The 25,578-nt window shown below is 37.0% G+C and overlaps 1 protein-coding gene across 2 annotated transcripts; it reads left to right on the forward strand.

Moving 5' to 3' along the window:
- Window positions 1–1,523: 1,523 nt before the first annotated feature.
- Window positions 1,524–23,618, forward strand: TMEM237 (transmembrane protein 237). 2 transcript variants are annotated; one of them, XM_049615176.1, is made up of 13 exons: window positions 1,524–1,863; window positions 4,110–4,141; window positions 4,757–4,767; window positions 5,714–5,770; window positions 6,724–6,864; window positions 14,202–14,322; window positions 15,063–15,220; window positions 17,350–17,473; window positions 17,770–17,961; window positions 19,365–19,438; window positions 20,097–20,190; window positions 20,984–21,105; window positions 23,090–23,618. In XM_049615176.1, the coding sequence occupies exons 1-13, from the start codon at window positions 1,825–1,827 to the stop codon at window positions 23,155–23,157; spliced, it is 1,233 nt and encodes a 410-aa protein (XP_049471133.1). In that variant the 5' UTR covers window positions 1,524–1,824; the 3' UTR covers window positions 23,158–23,618. The 2 variants fall into 2 exon arrangements, with proteins under 2 accessions (XP_049471133.1, XP_049471135.1); XM_049615178.1 differs by lacking the exon at window positions 1,524–1,863 and adding an exon at window positions 1,926–2,640.
- Window positions 23,619–25,578: the final 1,960 nt, after the last annotated feature.

Below are 25,578 nucleotides of genomic sequence, written 5' to 3' on the forward strand. Positions count from 1 at the left end.
AGGGTTAATGTACACATTTCACATCTAATGTGAAAAATTACAGAAAAGACACTGCCCTCATCATTTATAAATCAATCTACAAGGAAAAAAATTATTCTTCTGTTCAGAGCTGTAACAATCATTAATTTGCCTAAAAGCCAACGTCCATATTATGCCTAAAATAGGAAAGGGCAATTGACTTTAGTCCTAGAGACTCGTATCTGAGAAAACCACAAGGTGAGGATGCTATTCCATGAAGTCTTATTTTTCTTTCTTCCCTAGATCTTGAGACTTGCAGTCACTCTTATTGGCCCTGTATCTGTTTATCTTCTGCATCATTCTCTAACATTCCCCATACCCACACCATCCCTCTATTCCTCCAATCTCTTTCTTAACTATAAAAGAAACCAAGTGCATACTTCAAGATATTTGTAGTTCTTTTTTACTTAAAGTGATTATCTTAAAAAAACAACTACCAAAGGGGGAAAAAAAACAACCAAAGAAAAAAATTAACCCCCAAGAAACCCCAACCAAAGAGAATTAAGTCATTTTTAATGATACTTAGGTTATCTCGGATTTGATCTTCTGTTTTTTTGAGAAAAATTTTCCTAAACTTGATTTACAGAGATGGAATATAAGCAACTGGCGAAAATTTGAGATTGCCTGTATCAACAGAGACAGACAGACACACAGACACACACACCCCCACACCCACACACCTGGAAAAAAATCTGATACTAGTCTGTATCAATACATACCCACCCTGAAACACTGGGCTTGTGTGTGTGTGTGTGTGTGTGTGTGTGTGTGTGTGTGTGGGTGGGTGGGTGGTGTGGGGGCGTGGGTGTCTCCAGCATCTTGTAAAGGTGGTACACGAGTTGTGTCTTTCCATAATGTCAGCTTTATTCACTCATAAAGCAGGATTTACACAATTTTAACAGATGCAGGATTCCAAACTGAATGACATTTCACTACCTGTTTAACTTGACTTCACATATGTGACACAAGATAAAGTCACAATAAACAAGATACAAGGGTAAGAAGTTAAAGAATCAAACGCCAAGTCAGTCAATGAGTGCCTCCTTCAGATGAAAACTCAGTCCGGTCCAGGTCAGCTCTGGTTGCTATCTGCACATTATGTTCAAGCAGTGGAGTGGTCTCTATTATGTTCAGAGATCAGTCTCTTTTTTTTAATATTTCAATTGATATTTATTCATATTTGTCCATGTAAGGTAAAATGTTTTTTTCTCTTTTTTTTTAAATATAAAATTTATTGTCAAATTTGTTTCCATACAACACCCGGTGCTCATCCCAACAGGTGCCCTCCTCAATGCCCATCACCCACTTTCTCCTCCCTCTCACCCCCCATCAACCCTCAGTTTATTCTCAGTTTTTAAGAGTCTCTTATGCTTTGCCTCCTTCCCTCTCTGTAACTTTAGCCCTTCCAGACTTCTGGTTCTAGGGATGATCAGTGCCTGGCTCTTCTAGGCAATCTTGGCATTGCCGATTATCAGTTCTCGGTACCAACAGAGTGTTTTGGGTTTAGCGGTATCTATTCTCTGCCCACAGCCCTTTACTGCCTACTTGATTCATTCATTTCTTCACTGCTTGACAAAAGTGATTCCACCAGGCTCACTACAGGGCTAACAGTGCCCCTCCCTAACTCTGACGCCTTGGTGGGCGGGGCTTGACACAGCGAAGGCTGGCAGAGACCTGGCCCCCTGAGCTGCGGCCTAACGCGACATAGCAAAGCCCCCGCCTGACGCAGGTCCCGGAGGCACGGTCGCGGGAGCCAGGCTCGGGCCGCCGGCCGTTGCGTTGAGAGACCCCGGCTGTGAGAGCGCAATGAGGGCGGACTCGGGGCTCCGCCTGGAGGCCGAACCGGTGAGCGGCTCTTCGGCCACGGAAGTGGCAGCGGTGGAGGGTGCTGTCCTAACGCTTCAGCTGGCACTGAGGCGGGGCCATGCCTAGGGCTGGGGATCGCAAAGGGAGAGCACTGCCAGTGATGTGTGCGCGTCCACCCATTTGGTGCTCACAGGATTAGACTGGAGCGGGCAATAGAAGTTCTTCCCGACGCCGGGACCCGAACTCCTGGAGCCAGGGGAGAAGCAGGGCGTGAAGTTTCTGGTGGCCTGAGCGCCCGATGTTGCTATGACAACGTCTCTCTTCGCTGCCTTCCCGCCCCCTGCGTGTTCCCGGGGTGCCAGCGAGGTCTCTCATGCGGATTCCTCCCGGAGGGCATTTACCTGCCCAGGAAAGAGATCGCAGTTTCCTAGCGGAGACTTAATCATGGTCTTTTCCCACCTCCCAGGAACAAATCATTGCAACCACTTGGGAAACCATGGGTGGAACCGTGATTGCTGTCCTATGCCCGCTGGAGTCTCTTTTCCTTGGCACGTCAACCCCCACTCCGACGTCCCCTTTTCTGCAAGGCTAGATTGCAAAGGCCCAACCAGCTCCCCGCGCTTATCCTCGCCCCCACCTTGCAGAGAAGGGCTGAGAGCCACAGCAGCCAGTGCCGCGCAGTCCAATGACGCACGGCGCCTGCGCGTGGCCTGCCCGGGCGGGAGTGAGCAGGGGGCGGGGTGTGAGCTCTTCGAACCTGGAGGCTGAGCGCCGCGGGGAAGCAGGGTTTTAGACCGAATGGGAAAGAAGCAGGTGGTAAGCGAGCCTTAGTTATGTTTGAGCTATTAGGATTTTGTGTTCAGTCGAGCTGTCCTGCTTTTATGGGGCTTAAAGTTGGCTTTGTGGATGGGTGACACGTCATTTTTGCGGGACTTTTGAAATGTGGAACGTGTGAACTGAATCCTTGGACAGAACGCGATCCATAGCATCTTTACAATAGCGCTTTCTTATGACTATCGTTTTTTTCCAGTTGTAATTTAAACTACCAGATAGTATTAAGACAGCCTGCTTTGTCCTAATCTCGTAGCATTTGTATTAATACACCTTTTGAACGAATGGATTGCTAAATGGGACGATCGTAGAACAAACTAAGACTGTCTAAAATGTAACCCTTTTGAATCATGCCCTCTGCAAGGAGCATGAGACAGTTGGGACATTAGATTGATTTTGAGGTATTTCTGTTAGTATTTTATTTTGAAAGATCGCAGAATGCTTCTCATCTCTAATCTCTGAACTGCAAACACTTTCTCTTATTCATGTAAAGTGGCATTTATAACGGGTGTGTGTGTGTGTGTGTGTGTGTGTGTGTGTGTGTAATTCTTTCTGCCCTAAAATGCATTCCTCATGCTGTATTCAGAGTGATTTCTTTAAAAAAGTGTGTTACTCTGTGGCATACAACCTCCACTGGCTTCTCGTTTAATTAAAACAAAGTCTGGACACCTTTTGTCTTCAAGACCCTAATGGTAGTGCCTGGGTGGCTCAGTCTGTTAAACCTCAGACCCTGGACTTGGGCTCAGATCATGATCTTACCCTTGGTGGGATCAAGCCCCTTGTTGGTTCTGGGCTGAGAGTGGGGAGCTTGCTTGGGATTCTCTCTCTCCCTCTCCCTCTGCCCTGACCCCACTCAGGTGTGCACTCTCTCGCTCAAAAAAATAAACTTAAAAAAAAAAGACCCCAATTAATTAATCTGGCCCCTGCCTATCCTTTGTAACTGTGCTGCAGCTTTACTGGCCTTCTTTTAGTTGAAACACTGTAATCTCTCTTAAAAGCCTTTGTGTTTGCTCCCCTTTGGCTCCTTTCTTATTCAGGTCTCAGCTCAAATATCTCAGAGAGACTTTCCCTAACTAAAGTAGCACTCCACATCCTCCCTCATTTTTGTGTGTGTGCGAGTGTGTGTGCATGTGTGTGCATGTGCATATGTGTAATCTTCTCATACTTAACTACTAGAAAGAAAGTTCCATAAAAGCAGGGATTTCTCTGTTTTGTTCATTAATGTAACTGTAGTCCTTAGGACACAGCCTGACATGTAGATAGAAAGGAGTAGTAGGAAGGAAGGAATTTTATATGAAATTTAGAAGTTGTTAAGACAAATTTAGAATTGCCCATCTGATTCTCAGTAGTACTTCTTGGGTTTCATTTGATGAACAGGGTTATCAAAAGATTTGAAGTACATGAAGATGTTCTGAGGCTTTTACTTACAAGCAGTTTTCTTCTTCTCCCCATAGCGTCCTCCACGAGCCCTTCCACCTGTGCCAAGGTAAAAATAAGTTAGTTTTATTTTTTATTGAGTTTTAAAAATGTAAAATGAATAAAGTGAAAAAATTGACTAGTACAATTGCAAAATTATAATAATTCAGAGAAAACTTCTTGAAAATTTTAGAAAAAGGCTTCCTAAAAGTTTAAAGGTACACAATTCTTGAATCATTAGGATTACAGTTATAATTAAATGTTCTGTTTCAAAGCCTGAATGTGAACATGGTAAGATAATGGATCCATTCTGAATGTTTTAATGTCTTGTTTATAAGACTTTTGATCCTCTTTGGGTTGCTAGAATAGTTTCTTCAGTTTAAGCTGGTTTTAATCAGTGACAAAATAAGAATTCTTAATCTGCTTAATCCACTTTATTAATAGACAGTAGGTAATATGTATATGTAAGTTCAGAAAATATTGGGGTTATTTTGTTAACAGTTTTATTAGCTTTTTTACTTATAAAAATATACTAGTTTATAAACTAGCTGGCTCTGTGAAAGCTTATTTTTAAATTTACAATGACTTAAGTCAGTTTTCAGTGTAACAATATAATAGATTTCTAATTAATAGTTTCTTTTTTTTTGTCTTTGTCCTAATTAAATTTGGTCGGTGTCATGTAAAGTGCTATTCAAGGTGAGTTAGTTCATCCTTAATGTAAAACTTTTAAAACTGGGAGTTCAAAAGTTAATTTGATTCCTTAATGTTTTTCTTAAAGTTGAATCTGAATGGTATAATTTATAATATTGCAATATACTTTTATCCTTTTAGCAAAATATCCTTATGACTGCTATTTTTTAAATGAAGGTTGATCTATAGCACTAGTTATATGAGTGATACTTTACCTTACAAATATGAAAGCACTCATTCCAGGATGGAGTCACCCACAACATGACCATTGGCTAGTTTATAGTTTTGTAATAGGGATGACATTGTCTTTTGTCTCATTTAATCAGGATAGACTGGGCTATGCTATACCAACCTCAAAATCTCTAACTTAATATCATACAAGGTTATTTCTGGTTAATATTTCTGGTTAATATTTCTAAGTACACCGTGGCAACAATCCAGGCCAGTTGCCTTTCACCACTCTTTGCTATGACGTCATGATTCAGGCTACTTCCATTCTGTGGCTCTGCCATCTTAACATACTTCAGCAAAGGAAGAGAAAGCTGGAGAGTTACTCACTAGCTCTTTCAATGTTTTGGCACATCGGTTCTCACAGTATATTGGCTCAACCCAGTCTCAGGCCACACCTGGGTGCAAGGGGGCTGGAAAACGTGGGTGATCAGATGAATATTTTGTGAGCCCACTTTTCTAGTATTAGAAACGTCACTGTTTCTTTCTTTCTTTTTTTAATGTCGCTGTTTCTAATATTACTGACCAACAGTGAGCTACTGGCATTATACTATAAGCTTTCTTTGATTTTGTCAAGTTCTTGCCTCCTTCCCCTAATGTGTAGAAGTTGGCTGGACCTAGGGAAGAGAGGGAAAGGTCTTCCCTACTAAAAGTTCCTTTTGACTGCTCTCTGCATTGAAATTTAGGCAGCCTTTTCTGTTTTTTGTGTGTGTGTGTTTTATAGGTGATATTCCCCTTAGTCGTCCTAAGAAAAAGAAGCCCAGAACAAAAAACACACTAGGTAAGAAGTTGTTCTTTTTTTGTGGGATCACAAGACTTTCTAGGACCTTAGGCATGACAAACATCACCAATGAGGTAGAGGCAAAGCCCCAGAAGTCCCAAGTCACTGCTGTGTTGAGGATAGAATCAAAGTCAGTTTAAGGAAGTGGAAGGTGATAGTGAGGAACAAGGCAGTGGGCAGCCTGAAGAGTGTCTAGAAGCATTCGTGGAATAAAGGATTGTACTACTTAAACTCTTACTTCCACAGCATTCTTGGACTCTTTGAGGTCTTTTATCCCTAGACAACGTAAATTGTCTTAAGCTGTGATTGATTTCAGACCCTTGAACAGGATACTGGATTTAGAGACACAATGTCCTGGGATCCCTAATTTCAGTCAAAGAATCTCTTCATTAGCAAGAGTCTGAAGTCAAGGCCATATTAGCCATGTGTTAGAGGTTCTACAATAAGCAAGTTTTGTGAACTTTTTGTCTTAGTTATCCACTAATACTCCTGGATGTTCTGTCAGTAACTTAAACTCAGCATGTTCAGAATTCATCATTACCTTCAACCATAAATCAATTTTTTACTTCTCACAAATTTCTGTTAATGGAATCCCCCATTCTCCCAGTCACTTGGGCTCAAAACCTCAGTCAGCTCTAACTCGTCCCTCCACTCTACTTGCTGCCTGTTACGAATCTTAAGATGTGAAAATATCTGTGTCTGTATGTAGAGATATAATAAAAAACAAAAACAAAAACCCTTGAGTATTGATTTGATATATTAACTACTGAATTTATTTTAATTTATAATGTGATATAAGTGTGGGTTAAGACCAATTCTTATAGGCAAAGATGTAACAAAGGACAGTTAGTCATCATTTAGAAACTATTCTAGTTCCATTTTTTTTTCATCTTTTAAGACTCAGTGATCTTTGGTTAAATTATCCTGTTTTTTCCCATTCCCCTTGTCTGCAGGTAGCACTTCTTCAGAAGGCCTTGTTCAGGCTCCTGTTCATAAGCCATCTGAGGGCAGTGAGCCACCAGCTAAAGAATCCACAGAACAACCAAAAGAAGCTCCTGTTCCAAGGAGGCAGAGGAAGACGAGGCTACCTCTTGGTATGTGAAGAGACCAAGGTTAGGTTGTGATACTAGTTGTTATATTGGGGGTATGATTTAAAATTTCTCTGTTCCCATTTTTCCTCACCCGTATCCCTTTACTTTTTTCTTTCTTAAAGTTTTACCACTGGAGTAACTCTAATAGGTTAGGTCAAGAACCCTTTAGAGAGTCTCTTTTTTCATATTTCTGTATATTATGAGGGAAGGAATACAAATACGGGATTAAAACAGAAAGTTCAGATTTTGGTGTGTATAAGAATTTAGTATGTGATAAAATGGACATTTAAGATGAGTGGGGAAAGGATAGATTCAGTTAATACTGAATCTATGAACAATGCAATGAAAGAACAGTCATCATTTATTAAGTCTTGCTATGTCCCAGGCACTATTCACAAGGTAAACAAAATACTGTCAAATATCAAATTGGCAATGCTTTTTTTCAGATTATAAAATTTAAAAGTGTTAGATAAAACATATATACACATATACATATATTACATATATGTATAAAAATTGATGAGGAAGGGGCACACTCATATACTGCTGCTAAGAGCGTAAATTGGTATAGCCTGTCTGAACTGCTAGAAATAGAAGTAACTACACTAGCCACAATAATTAAAGGATGGTAACTTCAGCATTATTTATAGGAGTAGAAACTGATAATAACCATAGCTAACAAAGTGATACTGGCTAAATAAATCATATTTTATCCATTTAATAGAAACCAGGCCCCATTAAAAGGATTGTTAAGGTGAAATAGTGACTCATACATATAATACATATAATAGTATATACATTAATATACGTACATACATATTAATATACATACATACATATAATAGTACATACATACATATTAATATACATACATACATATAATAGTATATATCAAAGGATCCTATTTTTGTAAAATATGTTGTATTAATTTCCCAGGGCTGCCATAACAAATTATTATAAATGGAGAAACTTAAACGAACAGAAATGTATTCTCCAACAGTTCTGGAGGATAGAAGTCCAAAACAAGGTGCCTGCAGGGCCATCCCCCCTCTGAAGGCTCTAGGAAAGAATCCATCCTTGCCTCTTCTAGCTTATGGTGGTTATTGGCAATCCTTGATGTTCTTTGGCTTGTGGCAATATAACTCCATTTTGTACACCTGTCTTCACATTTTCCCATATTTTCTGGTATAAGGATTTCAGTCATTAGATTTCAGGCCCATCCTAATCCAGCATGATCTTATCTTAACTTGATTATAACTGCAAAGACCCTATTTCCAAATAGAGTCTCATTCACAGGTACTGGGGGTTAGGACTTGAACATATCTTTTGTTGGGGGACACAGTTCAACCCAGAACACATGTATATGCATGCATCTATATAGTAAAAACAATGGAAAGATATAGCAAAGGTAGGCTTTTTGGAAGAAGGAATTAGGGATGATTTTTATTGTCTTTCTTCATTTATTTTTTACTAATTTTTCAAATATTGAGCATTATGACTTTTATAGTATTTAGAAGAAAGATAATGGGTTTTGTTAGAGTAAAACAAAGGGAAGGAATGAGGATTGGGAGATTAGCTCTTTCCTACTAACATTGGCCCCTGATGAATAATTTATTACAAAATAACTACCCTGACCAATTACTTATCCTCTTAGAAAATAGTAGGTCCTGATGGGATGGAAGAATTACAGGAGGAGGGGGTAGGAACTAGAAGAGTTCATAGTATGGAGCACAGTTTTTAGAGGCAAGTTGAAGTAGGATGCTGCAGTGCCCAGGGACAGTGAGTATTTATGAAGGGGAGAGGGCAGAAGAAGGAAAAAGAGACAGAAATGATGATCAGACAGTTTTATGATTTCTTTCATTACTGGCAGTAAATATAGTTGAATTAAAACTACCACCATAGTTAATTTAGTTAGGGTACAAATTTGAAAATCAAGATGGATACCAGTATCTAGTTTTACAATTTATGAAAAATGTATTTACAGAAATGACCATTTCTATTTTATGTATGTATGTATGTATGTATGTATTATTTTTAGTTAGAGAGAGAGTGCAAGCAGGGGAGAGGGGTAGAGGAATAGAGAGACAGTCTTAAGCTGGCTTCACGCTCAGGATGGAGTTGAATGGGATGCTCAATCCCATGAACCTGTGATCATGACTTGAGCCGAAATCGAGAGTTGGATGGTCACCTGACTGAGCCATCCAGGCGCCTCTGACTTGGCCATTTTTAGAAAGTTATGGACCCAACTAAGTTCTGGGCCAAAAAAGCACCTGTCACTGTCATTCCAGAATGTACTCATCTATGCAAGTCCAGCCTTGTAAATTTCTGGGTACTTAATTTTGTATGATTTTTATTTTGTTTCATCTGGATGATTATGGTATGCTTTACTTCTTTGGTATTTCCAGTTTGGGCTAAAGTGTTTTATTAAAATAGAATTCTGGGGGCTTTGAGGATATTCCAGGAAGCCATTGCCAGTATTTTCACATTGGAAGAATAGCTAGCTGATGAGAAGACTCCATTGACTTACTTAAACTTAATACCCTGTGCTCAGGAAAGAGTTAATATAGCAAGCCTGAAACTGCTCTTGTTAGAAAGGCCTACTTGCATCTTCCTCAGTTTCTTTCATAAGCTTTCTATAGTTTTCAGCATATAGATCTTTTACTTCTTTGGTTACATTTACTCCTAGGTATTTAATGGTTTTTGATGTCATTGTAAATGGGATCGATTACCTGATATCTCTTTCTGTTGTTTCATTATTGGCGTATAGAAATGCGACCGATTTCTGTGCATTGATTTTATATCCTGCAACTTTGCTCAATTCCTGTATTAACTCTAGCAGTTTTTTGGTGGAGTCTTTTGGGTTTTCCATGTAGAATTTAATGTCATTTGTGAAGAGTGAAAGGTTGATTTCTTCTTTGCCAGTTCGGATGCCTTTTATTTCGTTTTATTGTCTGATTGCTGAGGCTAGGACTTCTAATACTACGTTGAACAACAGTGCTGAGAATGGACATTCTTCTCATGTTCCTGATCTCAGGGGAAAGCTCTCAATTTTTCCCGATTGAGGATGATATTAACTATGGAGCCTAAGTGTTCATCAACTGTTGAATGGATAAAGGAGATGTGGTATATATATACAATGGAATACTACTCAGCAATGAAAAAGAAAGAAATCTTGCCATTTGCAACAACACGGTTGGAACTAGAGTGTATTATGCTAAGTGAAATAAGTCAGTCAGAGAAAGAGATATTGTATGATTTCACTCATAAGTGAAATTTGAGAAACTTACCAGATGATCATATGGGAAGGGAAGGAAAAATAAGATAAAAACAGAGAGGGAGGAAACCATAAGAGACTCTTAAATACAGAGAACAAATTGAGGGTTAATGGGGATGGAGAAAATGGGTGATGGGTATTAAGGAGGGCACTTGTTGGGATGAGCACTGGGTGTTATATGTAAGCGATGAATCAGTGGAATCCACCCTGAAGCCAAGACCACACTGTATACAACTAGCTTGAGAATAATTTAAAAAAAGAAAAAGAAAGGCCACTTGAAAGGTTGCCTCTTCAACCTCTGGAACATGGATGATAAGCAGTTCCCCACACTTAAATAAAACTTTCCCTAAATTATAAGGGTGGTTTGCTATGCATTTGTGTACACAATATGATTTATGCTGAACGCCTGCTTTCCTTCTGGGAATCTGGAATTTGGGTATGTGCTAGGCAGGGAGTGCCTATGTGAGCAGGTGCCAATAAAAGCCTTGGGTGCTGAGTTTCAATGAACTTTCCTGGTAGAGAAAGTGTCATACATGTCACAGCTTGTTGCTGGAGGAATTAGCGCATGCTGTGTGACTCCATTGATAGATGACTCTTGACAGCTTATACCTGGTTTCCTCTGGACTTTACTCCATGTGCCTTTGCCCTTTGCTGATTTTACTTTATGTCATTTCACTGTGATACATTGTAACTATGAATGTAAGGACTGGTGAGTGTAATGCCTTCTGAGTCCTGTGGGTCCGTTGGGTGAATATGTGATCTGTAGGTAATCTTGGGGCTCTCCCAAAACTCTGGGTACTGGATTACATAATTTTTCCCATATTTTTGGCATTACAATTTCTGTTTTTTTGGTGAGCATTTAGAGGTATAACATTATAAAAATTAAAAATTAGTAAAATGATGAAAAAATTTTGGTCTAATTAGAATTATTTTATTTTATTTTTTTAAATTTATACCCAAATTAGTTAGCATATAGTGAAACAATGATTTCAGCAGTAGATTCCTTAGTGCCCTTTACCCATTTAGCCCATCCCCCCTCCCACAACCCCTCCAGTAACCCTCTGTTTATTCTCCATATTTATGAGTCTCATCTGTTTTGTCCCCCTCCCTGTTTTTATATTATTTTTGTTTCCCTTCCCTTATGTTCATCTGTTTTGTCTCTTAAAGTCCTCATATGAGTGAAGTCATGTGATTTTTGTCTTTCTCTGACTGACTAATATTTAGCATAATACCCTCCAGTTCCATCCACGTAGTTGCAAATGGCAAGATTTCATTCTTTTTGATTGCTGAGTAATAATCCATTGGATATATATACCACTTCTTCTTTATCCATTCATCCATTGATGGACATTTGGGCTCTTTCCATACGTTGGCTATTGTTGATAGTGCTGCTATGAACATTGGGGTTCCTGTGTCCCTTCGAAACAGCACACCTGTATCCCTTGGATAAATGCCTACTAGTGCAATTGCTGGTTCATAGGGTAGTTCTATTTTTAGTTTTTTGAGGAACTTCCATACTGTTTTCCAGGGTGGCTGCACCAGCTTGCATTCCCACCAACAATGCAAAAGAGATCCTCTTTGTCCGCATCCTCGCCAACATCTGTTGTTGCCTGAGTTGTTCATGTTAGCCATTCTGACAGGTGTAAGGTGTTATTTCATTGTGGTTTTGATTTGTATTTCCCTGATGAGGAGTGATGTTGAGCATTTTTTCATGTGTCGGTTGGCCATCTGGAGGTTTTCATTGGAGAAGTGTCTATTCATGTCTTTTGCCCATTTCTTCACTGGATTATTTGTTTTTTGGGTCTTGAGTTTGATAAGTTCTTTATAGATTTTGGATGCTAACCCTTTATCTGATATGTCATTTGCAAATATCTTCTCCCATTCTGTTGGTTGCCTTTTAGTTTTGCTAATTGTCTCCTTCACAGTGCAGAAACTTTTTATTTTGTTGAGGTCCCAGTAGTTCATTTTTGCTTTGGTTTCCCTTCTCTCCGGAGACGTGTTGAGTAAGAAGTTGCTGCGGGCAAGATCAAAGAGGTTTTTGCCTGCTTTCTCCTCAAGGATTTTGATGGCTTCCTGTCTTCCATTGAGGTCTTTCATCCATTTTGAGTTTATTTTTGTGTATGGTGTAAGAAAGTGGTCGAGGTTCATTCTTCTGCATGTCGCTGTCCAGTTTTCCCAGCACCACTTGCTGAAGAGACTCTCTTTATTCCATTGGATATTCTTTCCTGTTTTGTCAAAGATTAGTTGCCCATACGTTTGTGGGTCCATTTCTGGGTTCTCTATTCTGTTCCATTGACCTGAGTGTCTGTTCTTGTGCCAGTATCATACTGTCTTGATGATTATAACTTTGTAGTGTAGCTTGAAATCTGGGATTGTGATGCCTCCTGCTTTGGTTTTCTTTTTCAAGATTGCTTTGGCTATTCAGGGTGTTTTCTGGTTCCATACAAATTTTAGGATTATTTGTTCTAGCTCTGGGAAGAATGCTGGTGTTATTTTGATAGGGATTGCATTGAATATTTAGATTGCTTTGTGTAGTATTGACATTTTAACAATATTTGTTCTTCCTATGCCGGAGCATGGAATCTTTTTCCATTTCTTTGTGTCTTCTTCAATTTCTTTCATAAGCTTTCTATAGTTTTCAGTGTATAGATTTTTCACCTCTTTGGCTAGATTTATTCCTAGGTATTTTATGGTTTTTTGTGCAACTGTAAATGGGATCGATTCCTTGATTTCTCTTTCTGTCGATTCATTGTTGATGTATAGGAATGCAACCGATTTCTGTGCATTGATTTTATATCCTGCTACTTTGCTGAATTCATGGATAAGTTCTAGCAGTTTTTTGGTGGAATCTTTAGGGTTTTCCATATAGAGTGTCATGTCATCTGCGAAGAGTGAAAGTTTGACCTCCTCCTGGCCGATTTGTATGCCTTTTATTTCTTTGTGTTGTCTGATTGCAGAGGCTAAGACTTCCAATACTATGTTAAATAACAGTGGCGAGAGTGGACATCCCTGTCTTGTTCCTGACCTTAGGGGGAAAGCTCTCAGTTTTTCCCCACTGAGGATGATATTAGCATTTGGGTCTTTCATATATGGCTTTTATGATCTTGAGGTATGATCCTTCTATCCCTCATTTCTTGAGGGTTTTTATCAAGAAAGGATGCTGTATTTTGTCAAATGCTTTCTCTGCATCTACTGAGAGGATCATATGGTTCTTACCCTTTCTTTTATTGATGTGATAAATCATGTTAATTGTTTTGTGGATATTGAACCAGCCCTGCATCCCAGGTATAAATCCCACTTGGTTGTGGTGAATAATTTTTTTAATGTTGTTGGATCTGGTTGGCTAATGTATTGTTGAGGATTTTTGCATCCATGTTCATCAAGGAAATTGGTGGTCATGATCACCCCCTTTTTAGTGGGGTCTCTGTCTGGTTTTGGAATCAAGGTAATGCTGGCTTCATAGAAAGAGTTTGGAAGTTTTCCTTCTATTTCTATTTTTTGGAACAGTTTCAAGAGAATAGGTGTTAACTCTTCCTTAAATGTTTGGTAGAATTCCCCTGGAAAGCCATCTGGCCCTGGACTTTTGTTTTTTGGCAGATTTTTGATTACTAATTCGATTTCCTTACTGGTTATGGGTCTGTTCAAATTTTCCATTTCTTCCAGTTTCAGTTTTGGTAGTGTATATGTTTCTAGGAATTTTTCCATTTCTTCTAGATTGCCCATTTTATTGGTATATAATTGCTCATAATATTCTCTTATTATTGTTTTTATTTCTGCTGTGCTGGTTGTGATCTCTCCTTTTTCATTCTTGATTTTATTTATTTGGGTCCTTTCCTTTTTCCTTTTGATCAAACTGGCTAGTGGTTTATCAATTTTGTTAATTCTTTCAAAGAACCAGCTTTTGGTTTCATTGATCTGTTCTACTCTAATTAGAATTTTTAAAGTTCTCTTGTCTTATAAGTTTTACACGTTATATGTTCTATGGCTCTGTGTTGTAGTAACTTGAAAATTTAATATACTTTTCTATGTTGTAGTAACTTGAAAATTTAATATACTTTATTTTCAGAATTGGAGACTTCCTTTGCCCAAAAGAAGGCATCCAATTCATCTTTATTACGAAATGAAAATGGTATTCATATGGAGCCAACTGAGGAGGTGGTTATTCAGAAACCTCGAAGGAAGACAAAGTAAGAATTATGTGTCCTTCTAAATATTCTTCAGGGACACTATGCTACTTAATTCAGAGCTCTCAAGTTGTAGGTTTGGATTAAGTCATATTAAATACGGTAATTAAGATTACAAAAATATCAGTTAAACCAACCTAATGATAGATTTGAAAAGAGTAAACAACTGCAAATGTAAAATACTATACTTAAATTAAAAATTTAGGAGCTATCTCTAAAAAAGATGAACATCAATAGAAGATATTATATGAATAGCAAAAAGTTAGATACTAAACATACTGAAATTTGAAGGTAATATTAATAAAATGGGCTATTGTGATATATTTTCTCATGTTAATAGAATTCAAATTGTGATTATTTCAGCAATAAAAAAAATGTGTATTTTAGCATAGGAAATTAAGTCTCGGATAAAATAGAATGGGATACTTTAAATAAGTTATATAACACTATTGTTTATTTTTGGAAATTACCCAATAAATAGTGATCAATATTTGTATACAATCCTATCATTTTAAGTTTGGAAAGAACCTTACAAATCTAGTTCAGTCACTTCATTTTCCAGATGAGAAAACTGAGGCCCACATAAATATATGTGACTTGCTGCACATAACAGTTAATAATCCATTTGAGTAAAACCAAATTTCTCGATTCCCAAGTCTAGAGCTCTTTTACAGGTACCTCCTTATGTGTGTCTGTAAAAATACAGTAATAATCCATTTTTCTTACATTCTTCCTGATTACAGGAAAACCCAGCCAGCAGAATTACAGTATGCCAATGAACTAGGAGTAGAAGATGAAGACATAATTACTGATGAGCAAAGCAGTCCAGAACAACAGTCTAGATTCACTGTACCCACTGGCATTAGCCAGCCTGTAGGCAAAGTGTTTGTGGAAAAAAGCCGTAAGTACTTCCTTGTGTTTGAATATGAGCTTTTTAGGAATGATACAAGGATATCCTTTTGCCTAGGAATTATATTTCTGGAAATCTGAATTAAGGAAATAAAAATATGAACAAAAATTTATAAACAAAGCTAACCATCATATTGTTATTCTTGAGAGTGAAAAACTGCAAGCAATATAAATATAAAATGGAAGGGGCATGATTTCAGTCAGTTATGGTGTGTCTGTATAATAAAATCTTCCATACCATTAAAAATAATGTTTACAGAGAATTTTTAATTTCATGGAAAGATTTAAAATTTTTTTAATGTTTTTATTTTTGAGAGTGAGAGAGAGACAGAGACAGAGCATGAGTGGGGGAGGGGCAGAGAGAGAGAGAGGGAGACACAGAATCTGAAGCAGGCTCCAGACTCTGAGCTGTCAGCACAGAGCCCACTGTGGGACACAAACTCTTGAACCACGAGATCATGACCTGAGCCGAAGTCCGATGCTTAACTGACGGAGCCACAGGCGCCCCAATTCGTGGAAAGATTTAAATGAAAAATAAACATACACACACATATGTAGTTTGAGCTCAACTGTAGAAAAATGTATAGGACAAAAGACTAGAAGGAAATATGCCAAAATATTAATGTTGGTTGTTTCTGGGTTATGGGATTGTGGGTAACCTTGAAAATCTCCCACCCACTTTCACCCATTTCTTTATTTTTTGTTGTACTTTATCAGTTTTCAATAATGATGGTGGTGTTGGTGGTAGGGCAGATAATGATATGATTTTTATAATTACAAATAAATGAGAGAAAATACATGATGGTATTACCATATTAAATAAGAAATACAGTGTTGTAGCTCCATATTCTTTCTGACATTGATTATAAAACTCCATTTGCAGTGTTTAAGAAAAACATATGGAAAGCATGATCATGACCACACATATCCATGAATATGCTATGAATATGCTGCTTAAAGATCTCAAATGAAAAATAAACATTGGTATTAAAATTTATAATTTAGATTTTATGTAAATTATTTTAGAATTTGTATTCTATAAGATCCCGTGTGAGGCATCTTGGAGTTCTTAGCCAGTGAGAGACTTGTGATCCCGAGAGGCTGACTTAGACAGGGTCTCGAAGTAGGTTAGTGCAGAACTGGGACTTGAACTGAGGTTATATGACTATTCTAGTCAAGCACTTTTACTAGTATACTATGTTGGTTTTTAATTTACTTCTGTTTTTAAGCAATATCGCTCAATCCTCACTTTTAAGCAATATCTATTTTTTGTAGTCTGTTTTTAAGCAATGTCACTGAATCCTCATTTTGATTCTTGTTTCCCTTAGCACAGAAACTTCCCTCCTAGAATAACTGACCATAAAAGACACCAGTTGCCTGCCCAGAAGTTGTCTTTTCTGAGGGAAAATTAGGTCTTGCACCTCTGTCTTTCATCCTCCCAAATACTTGACAGCCAGATTTGGCAAAGATAATTGAAATGGAACCTTTCCTGCTTCCTGAGGTCTGTTTGTGGATTGGTAGATCTACAAGAAGGAGCCTTGTCAACAGTAAAAGGATAATGCTCTGCTCACACAGTGTTGTGGTGCTGACACTTGAACAGATACTTGTCACAGGAATTTTATGTTTATAAAACAACCCCTTTCCACTCTGTCATCACAGAATGCCATGCTACACACACTGGCATTTTTTCCTAAGAAATTTGAAGTGTTTTCAAACATTGACTTAGCTTTATAGTGTTGGCATTTGAACTTTAATAGACTAACATCTCAAAATTAGAATATTTTGGATTATGTCATGTTAAAGGTTTCTAGACTTTGTTCTGGGTGGAAAGTTCATTATTTCATTAAATGTAATTGATTTCCAAAACTGTTACTTTAACATCTATTTTTGGATGAGAAGGAATTATATGGACTTTGTTTATTTTTCTTAAAGATAAAAAAATAGTATATTTAAGCAACCAAAAGAGAAGAGCCTTCTGAAATCGGGACTGGATCAGGGAGAGTTTTTAGACAGAAAAACCACAAAATCTCAGTCTGAGGTTTCTTACAGTGTGAAATAATGTAAACAGCCTGCCAGGGTTCAATGTTACTAGTTGTTGATAAGTGTGTAATGTGTTCTTAGGGAGATTCCAGGCTGCTGATCGTTCAGAGTTGATAAAGACCACAGAAAATATAGAGGTGTCAATGGACGTGAAGCTTTCCTGGACGACCAGAGATGTTGCACTCTCAGTGCACCGGGCTTTCAGGTGACTGCTTTTGTTGGACTTTTCTTAAAACAGATATTCCATAATTTTTTTAAAAATAAGTCTCGATTGTTCTATACTGTGAACAAAATTGACAACTTAAAATAGTAAATAGGTATATTTTTTAAAATATTTAATTGGAGTTAAATCATCTGCCTATCAGTGTGATAAAAAGGAAAAGCTTGGTTTTAGTTTTGTGAAATGTTAAGTTTTATTCTTACATGTGAAGAGATTTAAAAAATATTTTAGCTTTTTGCTTTAGTAATGCGTGTGTAATAATTAAACCCTTTTCCATTCAGGATGATTGGTCTCTTTTCCCATGGCTTCTTGGCTGGCTGTGCTGTGTGGAATATTGTTTTCATATATATTCTGGCAGGAGATCAGCTTTCTAACCTCTCAAACCTTCTGCAACAGTATAAGACCTTAGCATATCCATTCCAGAGTCTTCTCTACTTGCTTTTGGCTCTAAGTACAGTTTCAACTTTTGACAGGTAAGATTATTGTGACTGCACATCCCTGTAACTTTTCTTCAGAAATGTTGAGCATTGTCCCTATGACAGTTTTCAAAAGAGAATTAATATTACTTTGACTTTTTTTTTAAAAGCCAGTCTGTTTCCGTTTTTGGGGGGCAGGAGGGGATGGGAATACTCTCAACAAAAGCATCTCCCAAATCTAAACCCATTCCAGCATCAACTCTGAATTTAAAATTTCTTCCAAATATAGTCAATGAAAACAGTTCCAGATATCATCTTCCAAATCATCTGAATCAGGTATAGGTAAGACTCTGGGTATTGTATGAGTTTCCTAGGTTTCCTGTAACAAAGTACAGTTGACCCTTGAAAATATCAGGGGTTGGGTGTGCTGACCCCTTGCAAGTCAAAAATTGATATATAAGTCTTGACTCCCTCAGAGAACTTAACTAATAACCTACTGTTGACCAGAAGCCTCACCAATAACATAAATAGTTGATTACCACATATTTTGTATGTTATATGTATTACATACTGTATTCTTCTAAAAAATTAAGCCAGGAAAAACAAAAGTTATTAAGAAACTCATAAGGAAAATACATTTACAGTACTGCACTATATTTATTGAAAAAAATCTGCGTGTAATCGGACCTATGCGGTTCAACCCTGTGTTATTCAAGGGTCAATTGTATTACAGACTGGGTGGCTTAAAGCAACAGGGATTTATTCCCTCTCAGTTTGGGAGGCTAGAATTCTGAAATCAAGGTGTTGGCCAGGTTGGTTCCTCTCTGGAGGGCTGGATCAAGAGTCTCTTCCACGTCTTTCCTTAGCTTCCAGTGGTTACTGGCAATCCTTGGAGTTCCCTGGTTTGTAGGCACATCACTCCAACTTCTGCTTTTTTTGTCACGTGATGGTCTTCCCTTCTCTCCTTCTAAGGACGCCAGTTGTATTGAATTAGGGCCCATTCTAATGGCCTCATATTAACTTGGTTACATCTGTAAAGACCCTATTTCCAAATAAGGTCATGTTCACAGGAAAAGGGGGAAGGGGCTAGAAGTTCAACATGTCTTTGAGAACACAATTCAACCCTTTAAGAAAAACAACAACTTAAAGCCTAATGATATGGGTAATACAAAGAGGTAGAATCTAATGAAATTTTGCAGTTCATGTTTAATTTGTTAAGAATGTCTTAACTCCAAAAGAATATTGACTAAATATTAATCTAGTTAAGTGTTTTATGTGGCTTTTGTAAATAAGATATTCTTTCATGTGTGTTTATATAAACTGTAGCCACTTAAAGCTTAATAATAGACAATGTATGTGGTAGCACTAGAATAGAGAAGGAAAAAAATGATAGTCAAGAGAGTACAGTTTTGTGAGAGGTTTACGAATGCACTGTGACAAGCGGATTTTGTATTTTCTAGGATTGACTTTGCTAAAACATCAGTAGCAATCCGAAATTTTCTTGCCCTGGATCCTACAGCTTTAGCATCTTTCTGTGAGTAAATAGTTTAATTTGATAATTGTGTAATACTTGAATTACACTGTAATTTTGAACCAAGAAAAGTTTAATTTTACTTTTAGAAAGATTTTATGTTATTGCTACTTATAAACATTACTTATAGATGTCCAGTGGAATTTGCAATTAAAAAAATATGATAGGCATAATTTTGATAGAATTGTTTTCCAGTACAGGTTGATCTAGATAGCTTTTAAAAGCTTGATTTGTCTTATATTTTGTAATGTTTCAGTTTTGTATTTTCTACTTGATATTAAACAGATTCAGCTGGCATGGCATTTCAGTTACAAATACTATTTTATATCTTTTTGATAATTTGGAATACATTTTGTTCTAAATTATGAGAGTATTAATAAAACTAGTTTTAAGACCTTGAGTAAGTAATTTAATTTCTTAAGAGACCTTTAGGTTCTTATAATTTCTAATGATGAAATAATGAGCATCTCAAAATACCCTTCTGCATCTATATTCTTGAAAATTAAAATAAGGTTAGCCAGCGTATTGAAATTGATCAAATGAATTTCTTTTATGTCATCATTCCCCAAAGTATAGAGTTTTGACCTTAAAGTAATCTATAAATTCAAAATAAACTGGGTTGTTAAAAATACATTAGTAATTTCATTTGTCTTTTTCTCAGTGTACTTTACTGCTCTTATATTATCTCTGAGTCAGCAAATGACAAGTGACAGAATTCACCTTTACACACCTTCGTCTGTTAATGGTAGCCTCTGGTAAGAACTCACAATAGCATTAGCAATTTTTGATGTAAAATAACAGCAACAACCGGAGTAATGGTACTGTTCTTATCCTTAATAATGAAGGCCCTGTTTTTGTTTCCAAAATTATGGTAAGAAAATACCTATTACCTTGGTTAATGGATAACGATTGCTATTGGATTGCATTTTTAGTAAAATGTACTCTTTTTATAAGTCTGTTTTAAATCTATTAAGTTACGGTTGTAAGATCAGTCATAGACCATGAACTGGAGAAGCCTTGTACCTTTGCCCCCAGTCAGGGGCCTAATACTCCAGAATAGTGATGGGAGTGGGTAGCTGGGATGCAGTCAGAAATGCTGCTAGAAAAGCAATGCTAGAAAGAGAACAATCTAAGGAGAACCAGCCTCTACAGATCAGTGGCCAGTCATGAAGCTGACAGGTGAGTTGAGAGTCAAGTTCACAAAACTGAGAGGGGCAGTCTTTTTTGTGAGAGTAGCTAGGGACATGAGTAGCACCACAGTAGATGGAAGGGAAACCTAGAAAATTTGTTTGGCGATAGAGTTCAGTAACCTTTGAACCTTTATTCTCATGGTGTGTGTGTGTGTGTGTGTGTGTGTGTGTGTGTGTGTGTGTGTATTTTTATATATATATATGGTGTATTTTATAGGGAAATTATATGTTGTATACTTATTTCATGCTTGTTGTTTCTCTAGGTGAGAACTAATTTTTTTTAAGTTCCTTAAAGAGATATATTTGGATATATGAACCTAAATGAAGATATTTCTAATGAGTGTTTGTGTGTCTTTAGGGCAGCAGGAGTTGAGGAACAGGTTCTCCAGCCATGGATTGTAGTGAATCTGGTGGTGGCCCTTCTGGTTGGACTATCATGGCTTTTTTTGTCTTACAGGCCAGGCATGGATCTTAGTGAAGGTATTAAAGAAGAAATAGTATAAGAATATCATGAAATCTTTTGACTTTATAAATTTTCTTTTATTGAATATAGCTTATAATCTGATAACAAAGCTGTGTTTAAAGTAAAATAATGAAAGAAGAGTAACAGTAAAGTGGTGAAACAATGCCAGGAGAAGCAGTGAGAGTCTAAGAGAGTTGGAGCCCTAGAGTACTCAGTGAAAGTCTTCTGTGGCCCATGTACATATTTATATTTAGGAGGTAATTCTTCTCTTGGAACCCTTCAAGTATTTTATAGAGAGTCTTTGCTCTTCATTTCTTTTGATCTCCTTCTGATCAAAGTATCTCTTAACTTGAAATAAATCATGCTTCATCTATGTAGCTTTTATCAGACATATTCATTCTTACCTCCTCTACCTGGCACAAATTCTTAACCCTTCATTGTCTAATGAAATATGTAGTAATCCTAGCTTTAGTGTGCTTGGTGGAAAGTGAGATTTACTAATCTATTGTCCCCAGACCCTTTTTGGAACATCTGGAGAAGGGGAATCATATTAGCAAACTGATAGCCCTTGAGAACTGCTTTAGGAACTGCTTAGTATTTCTAGTGTAACTTGTATTTCTTTAGCAGATGTTCCCGAGTTTCACCCTTGAATCTCTTTGATATTTTCTGGACTTTGGTTATTTATTCTTGATTGGTTAAATATCCTGAGCCTTTGTGATTTGATCAACTAATTATAACCTCAGAAGTCTAAGAATTGAGAATCTTTCCAATATTTCCATTTGTAAAAACTAAATCTGGTATATTCTTATTCACAAATGTACCTTTTGCATCATAATTCTCATGTTTCTTCACTGAATATTCTGTTGCTTTGTTTCTTTTGGAGTATTTGAAGTATATTTACAAGTTGTCTGAGGCTTTATGTATTTTGCTATTTCCTATTTTCACTCAGCATAGTTTTGTCATTCAAGGAATTTTTCATGTAATATTTATATTGGAGGACTTTATTTTACTAAATTCCTAAGGTCTTCTTTTTCTTTATGTCTTGATATTTTGATAAATTAGACACCTATATGCTAAGTAATAGTTTACATGTAGAAATGTCAACTAATAACATTCCACACTATGATTGGGATTGAAGCTGGATCGAGCTGGCTTTGTGCAGATTTCTGGGATCCTGCTCTCTTTTAGGGCCGTGTGACTCATAAAAACATTTTTATTTCTATGTGGATAAAAAGTGTAAATATAAAATGAGGATGATAATAACTTGCTTATTGGGTTGTTATGGTGATTAAATGGGATAAGACATTTAAGATAAACGGGCACACGCCTCGTGTCAGTCCCAAGTCCTTGCTCTTCATCTGCCCCTCCGTTGTAGGTTATCATGGTCACTACAGAATTAGACATTTTAGCTGTTTAATAATCCCAGGTTCTCTAAGTGACTTAAATTTTCTGGTAAGCGTTATTGTCTCCATTATATATGTTTTATTTTTCAGTGGTTTATAGTACATTTAAAATTTAAACATTTTAAATGCACTATTTGTACATTTGTCATTTACTTGCCTTTTATTTATTTTTTAAAAGTTTATTTATTTATTTTGAAAGAGAGAGAGCAGCATGAGCAGGGGAGGAGCAGATAGAGATAAAGGGAGAATTCCAAGCAGGCTCTGTGCTGACAGTATGGAGCCTGCTCGGAATTCTCTCTCTCCCTCTCTCTCTGCCCTTCCTCTGTTCTCTCTCTCTCTTTCTCTCTCTCTCTCTCTCTCAGAATAAATAAATAAACTTAAAAAAAAAGTCGGATGCTTAACTGAACCACTCATGTGCTCCTCACTCACCTTTTAAATCAGATTTCATTATTAAAAATTCTTATTTGTACTTGAGAGTTTTCTTTATATGTATTAAATATGTCAATATTTTGAGAATCTGTTTATAACTAAGCTGTAAAACTCTTTTTGAGGTACTGGGAAACCATTTTGAGTAAGATCTGTTGATTTTCTCTCCCAGAGTTGATGTTCTCCTCTGATGTGGAAGAATATCCTGAAAAAGATAAAGGACTCAAAGCTTCTTCATGATGCCAGCTCACCTTCAGAATAATAATGACCCAGTATTTAGAATTTTTCCTATTCTTGTTTTTAAATGTATTTTTATAAGATGTGTGCAGGTGTATTTGGAATTGATTTTTTGATTATATAGTACTGAAAATTTTCTCAAGATTATGGAAAATGTAAAAATTGTATCTCCAATTCATACCCAAACATTAATCTCTTTAGCATTATCATCTTAATGACAAAGGAGGTAATGAGCTAGAAAACAGCAGGTGAATGTGTTTATTTCCTGTTCTCTCAAGTTAGTTGCATTTATAATCATTACCTTGAAAAGCTCTAATACAGAAAAAAACATTAGTGTTACAAAATATATATCAGGTTTAAACACAAAATTTAGGGAGTAGGGAAGAAGGGGTCAAAAGGCCTTTATGTATTTTTAATGTCTCTTTACTGAATAAATTAAAATATGAAATTTGTCTTTTTTGAAACTGGCTTGGTGGTTGTGATTATATATCATGTAATAAATATACTGTAATTTAGCTTGAAAGATGCTTTCCTTCATGACTAATAAAATGTACCTCTTCTGTTTGAAAAGTTTCATATTGGAACAACACCAAAATAAAGAGCTTTTGCATAGCAAAAGAAACCATCAACAAAATGAAAGGCAACCTACTAAATGGAAGAAGATATTTGCAAATATTTGATATATTTGATAAGGGGTTAATATCCAAAATATGTAAAGAACTTCTACAACTCAACACCAAAAAACAAATAATCTATTTAAAAAATGGACCTGAATTGACATTTTGCCAACAAAAACATACACATGGCTAACAGATACATGAAAAGCTGGTCAACATAATTAATCATCAGGGAAATGCAAATCAAAACCACAAATGAAAAATCACCTTACTTGTTGAGCATCCGACTTTGGCTCAGGCCATGATCTCGCGGCTCGTGAGTTCGAGCCCCACGTCGGACTCTGTGATGACAGCTCAGAGCCTGGAGCCTGCCTCAGATTCTGTGTCTCCCTCTCTCTCTGCTCCTCCCCCACTCACACTCTGCCTCTCTCTCACAAATAAATAAAAACATTAAAAAAATAAACATCACTCTCTAAAAAAAAAAGAAAATAAAAATCACCTTACATCTGTGAGAATGGCTAGATTCAAAGAGACCAGTGATAATGAGCATTGGGGAGGATGTGGAGAAAAAGAAACACTTGTGCGCTGTTGGTGGGAAGGCAAACTGGTGTAGCCACTGTGGAAAACAGTATGGAGGTTCCTCAAAAAATTAAAAATAGAACTACCATATGATCCAGTAATTCCACTACTGTGTATTTGCCCAAAGAAAACAAAAACACTAATTCAAAAAGATATATGCACCCCTTGTGTTTATTGCAGCATTGTTTACAATAGCCAAGATAGGGAAGCAACCCAAGTGTCTATCCATCGATGAAAGGATAAAGAAGTTGTGGTATAAACATGGAATTGAATATTACTCAGCCATAAAAAAGAATGAAATCTTGGCATTTGTAGAAACATGGATGGACCTAGAGTGTATAATGCTAAGTGAAATAAGTCAGAGAAAGACAAATACCATATGATTTCACTTGTATGTGGAATTTAAGAAACAACAAATACAAAAAAAAGAAGACTCAAATACAGAGAACAAACTGGGGAGGTGGGTGGGAGGATGGGTAAAACAGATGAAGGGGATTAAGAGGTGCAAACTTCCAGTTACAAAATAAGTCACAGGGATAAGAAGTACAGCATAGGGAATACAGTCAATAAAATTGTAAAAAATGGTGACAGAGGATAACCATACTTACAGTGGTAAGCACTGAGTAATGTATAGAATTGTTGAATCTTTTTGTTGTACACCTGAAACTAATATAATACCGTATATTAATTATACTTCAATAAAAAAAGTTTTATAACCATAAAAGTTTTTTTTTCCCTTAAAAACCCATATCAGTTTTCCCATATCTGGCTGCACATCAGAATAATTTAGGGAGCTTCAAAAAGCATATAGCAAAAGAGAAGCTGAGTGGAACAAGAATTCAGGGAAATAAATGAGAGACCTGTGAGCTTATTGAGCGATCTCAGTTGACCTCTACACTGCCCTTTGCTCTGCCTCTTTTTGTGCAACAAGAAATAGGAGGAGAAATCACCACGCCTTTTCTCAAGCTCTCTGTCAGAGACATCTCTGGATGAGGAAATCCCACTCTTGAGATGTGCCCTGCATGGAAAAAGGTCTCTTCAGAGCCGTTTTCATTGGTGCCTCAACTGGTATGAGACCCTAGAGCTTAAGACAATAACAAGACAGACTCTCCATGGGACGCTATATCTCAAAGGCTATCAAGCACATCAATAAAGCTGTTGGGCCTGCCTGATTAGCAAGCAACTGAATGTTGTGGAATGAAAGAGGACTGACCAATTGACTAGGGGT

Source organism: Panthera uncia, assembly GCF_023721935.1.
Source record: "Panthera uncia isolate 11264 chromosome C1 unlocalized genomic scaffold, Puncia_PCG_1.0 HiC_scaffold_3, whole genome shotgun sequence".
NCBI lineage: Eukaryota > Metazoa > Chordata > Mammalia > Carnivora > Felidae > Panthera > Panthera uncia.

Coding starts and splice junctions, on each gene's coding strand:
- TMEM237 (XM_049615176.1), top strand. CDS start 1,825: ATGAGGGCGGACTCGGGGCTCCGCCTGGAGGCCGAACCG. Junction 14,323..15,062: donor AAACCTCGAAGGAAGACAAA/GTAAGAATTATG, acceptor TCCTGATTACAG/GAAAACCCAGCCAGCAGAAT. Junction 17,474..17,769: donor TCAGTGCACCGGGCTTTCAG/GTGACTGCTTTT, acceptor TTTTCCATTCAG/GATGATTGGTCTCTTTTCCC.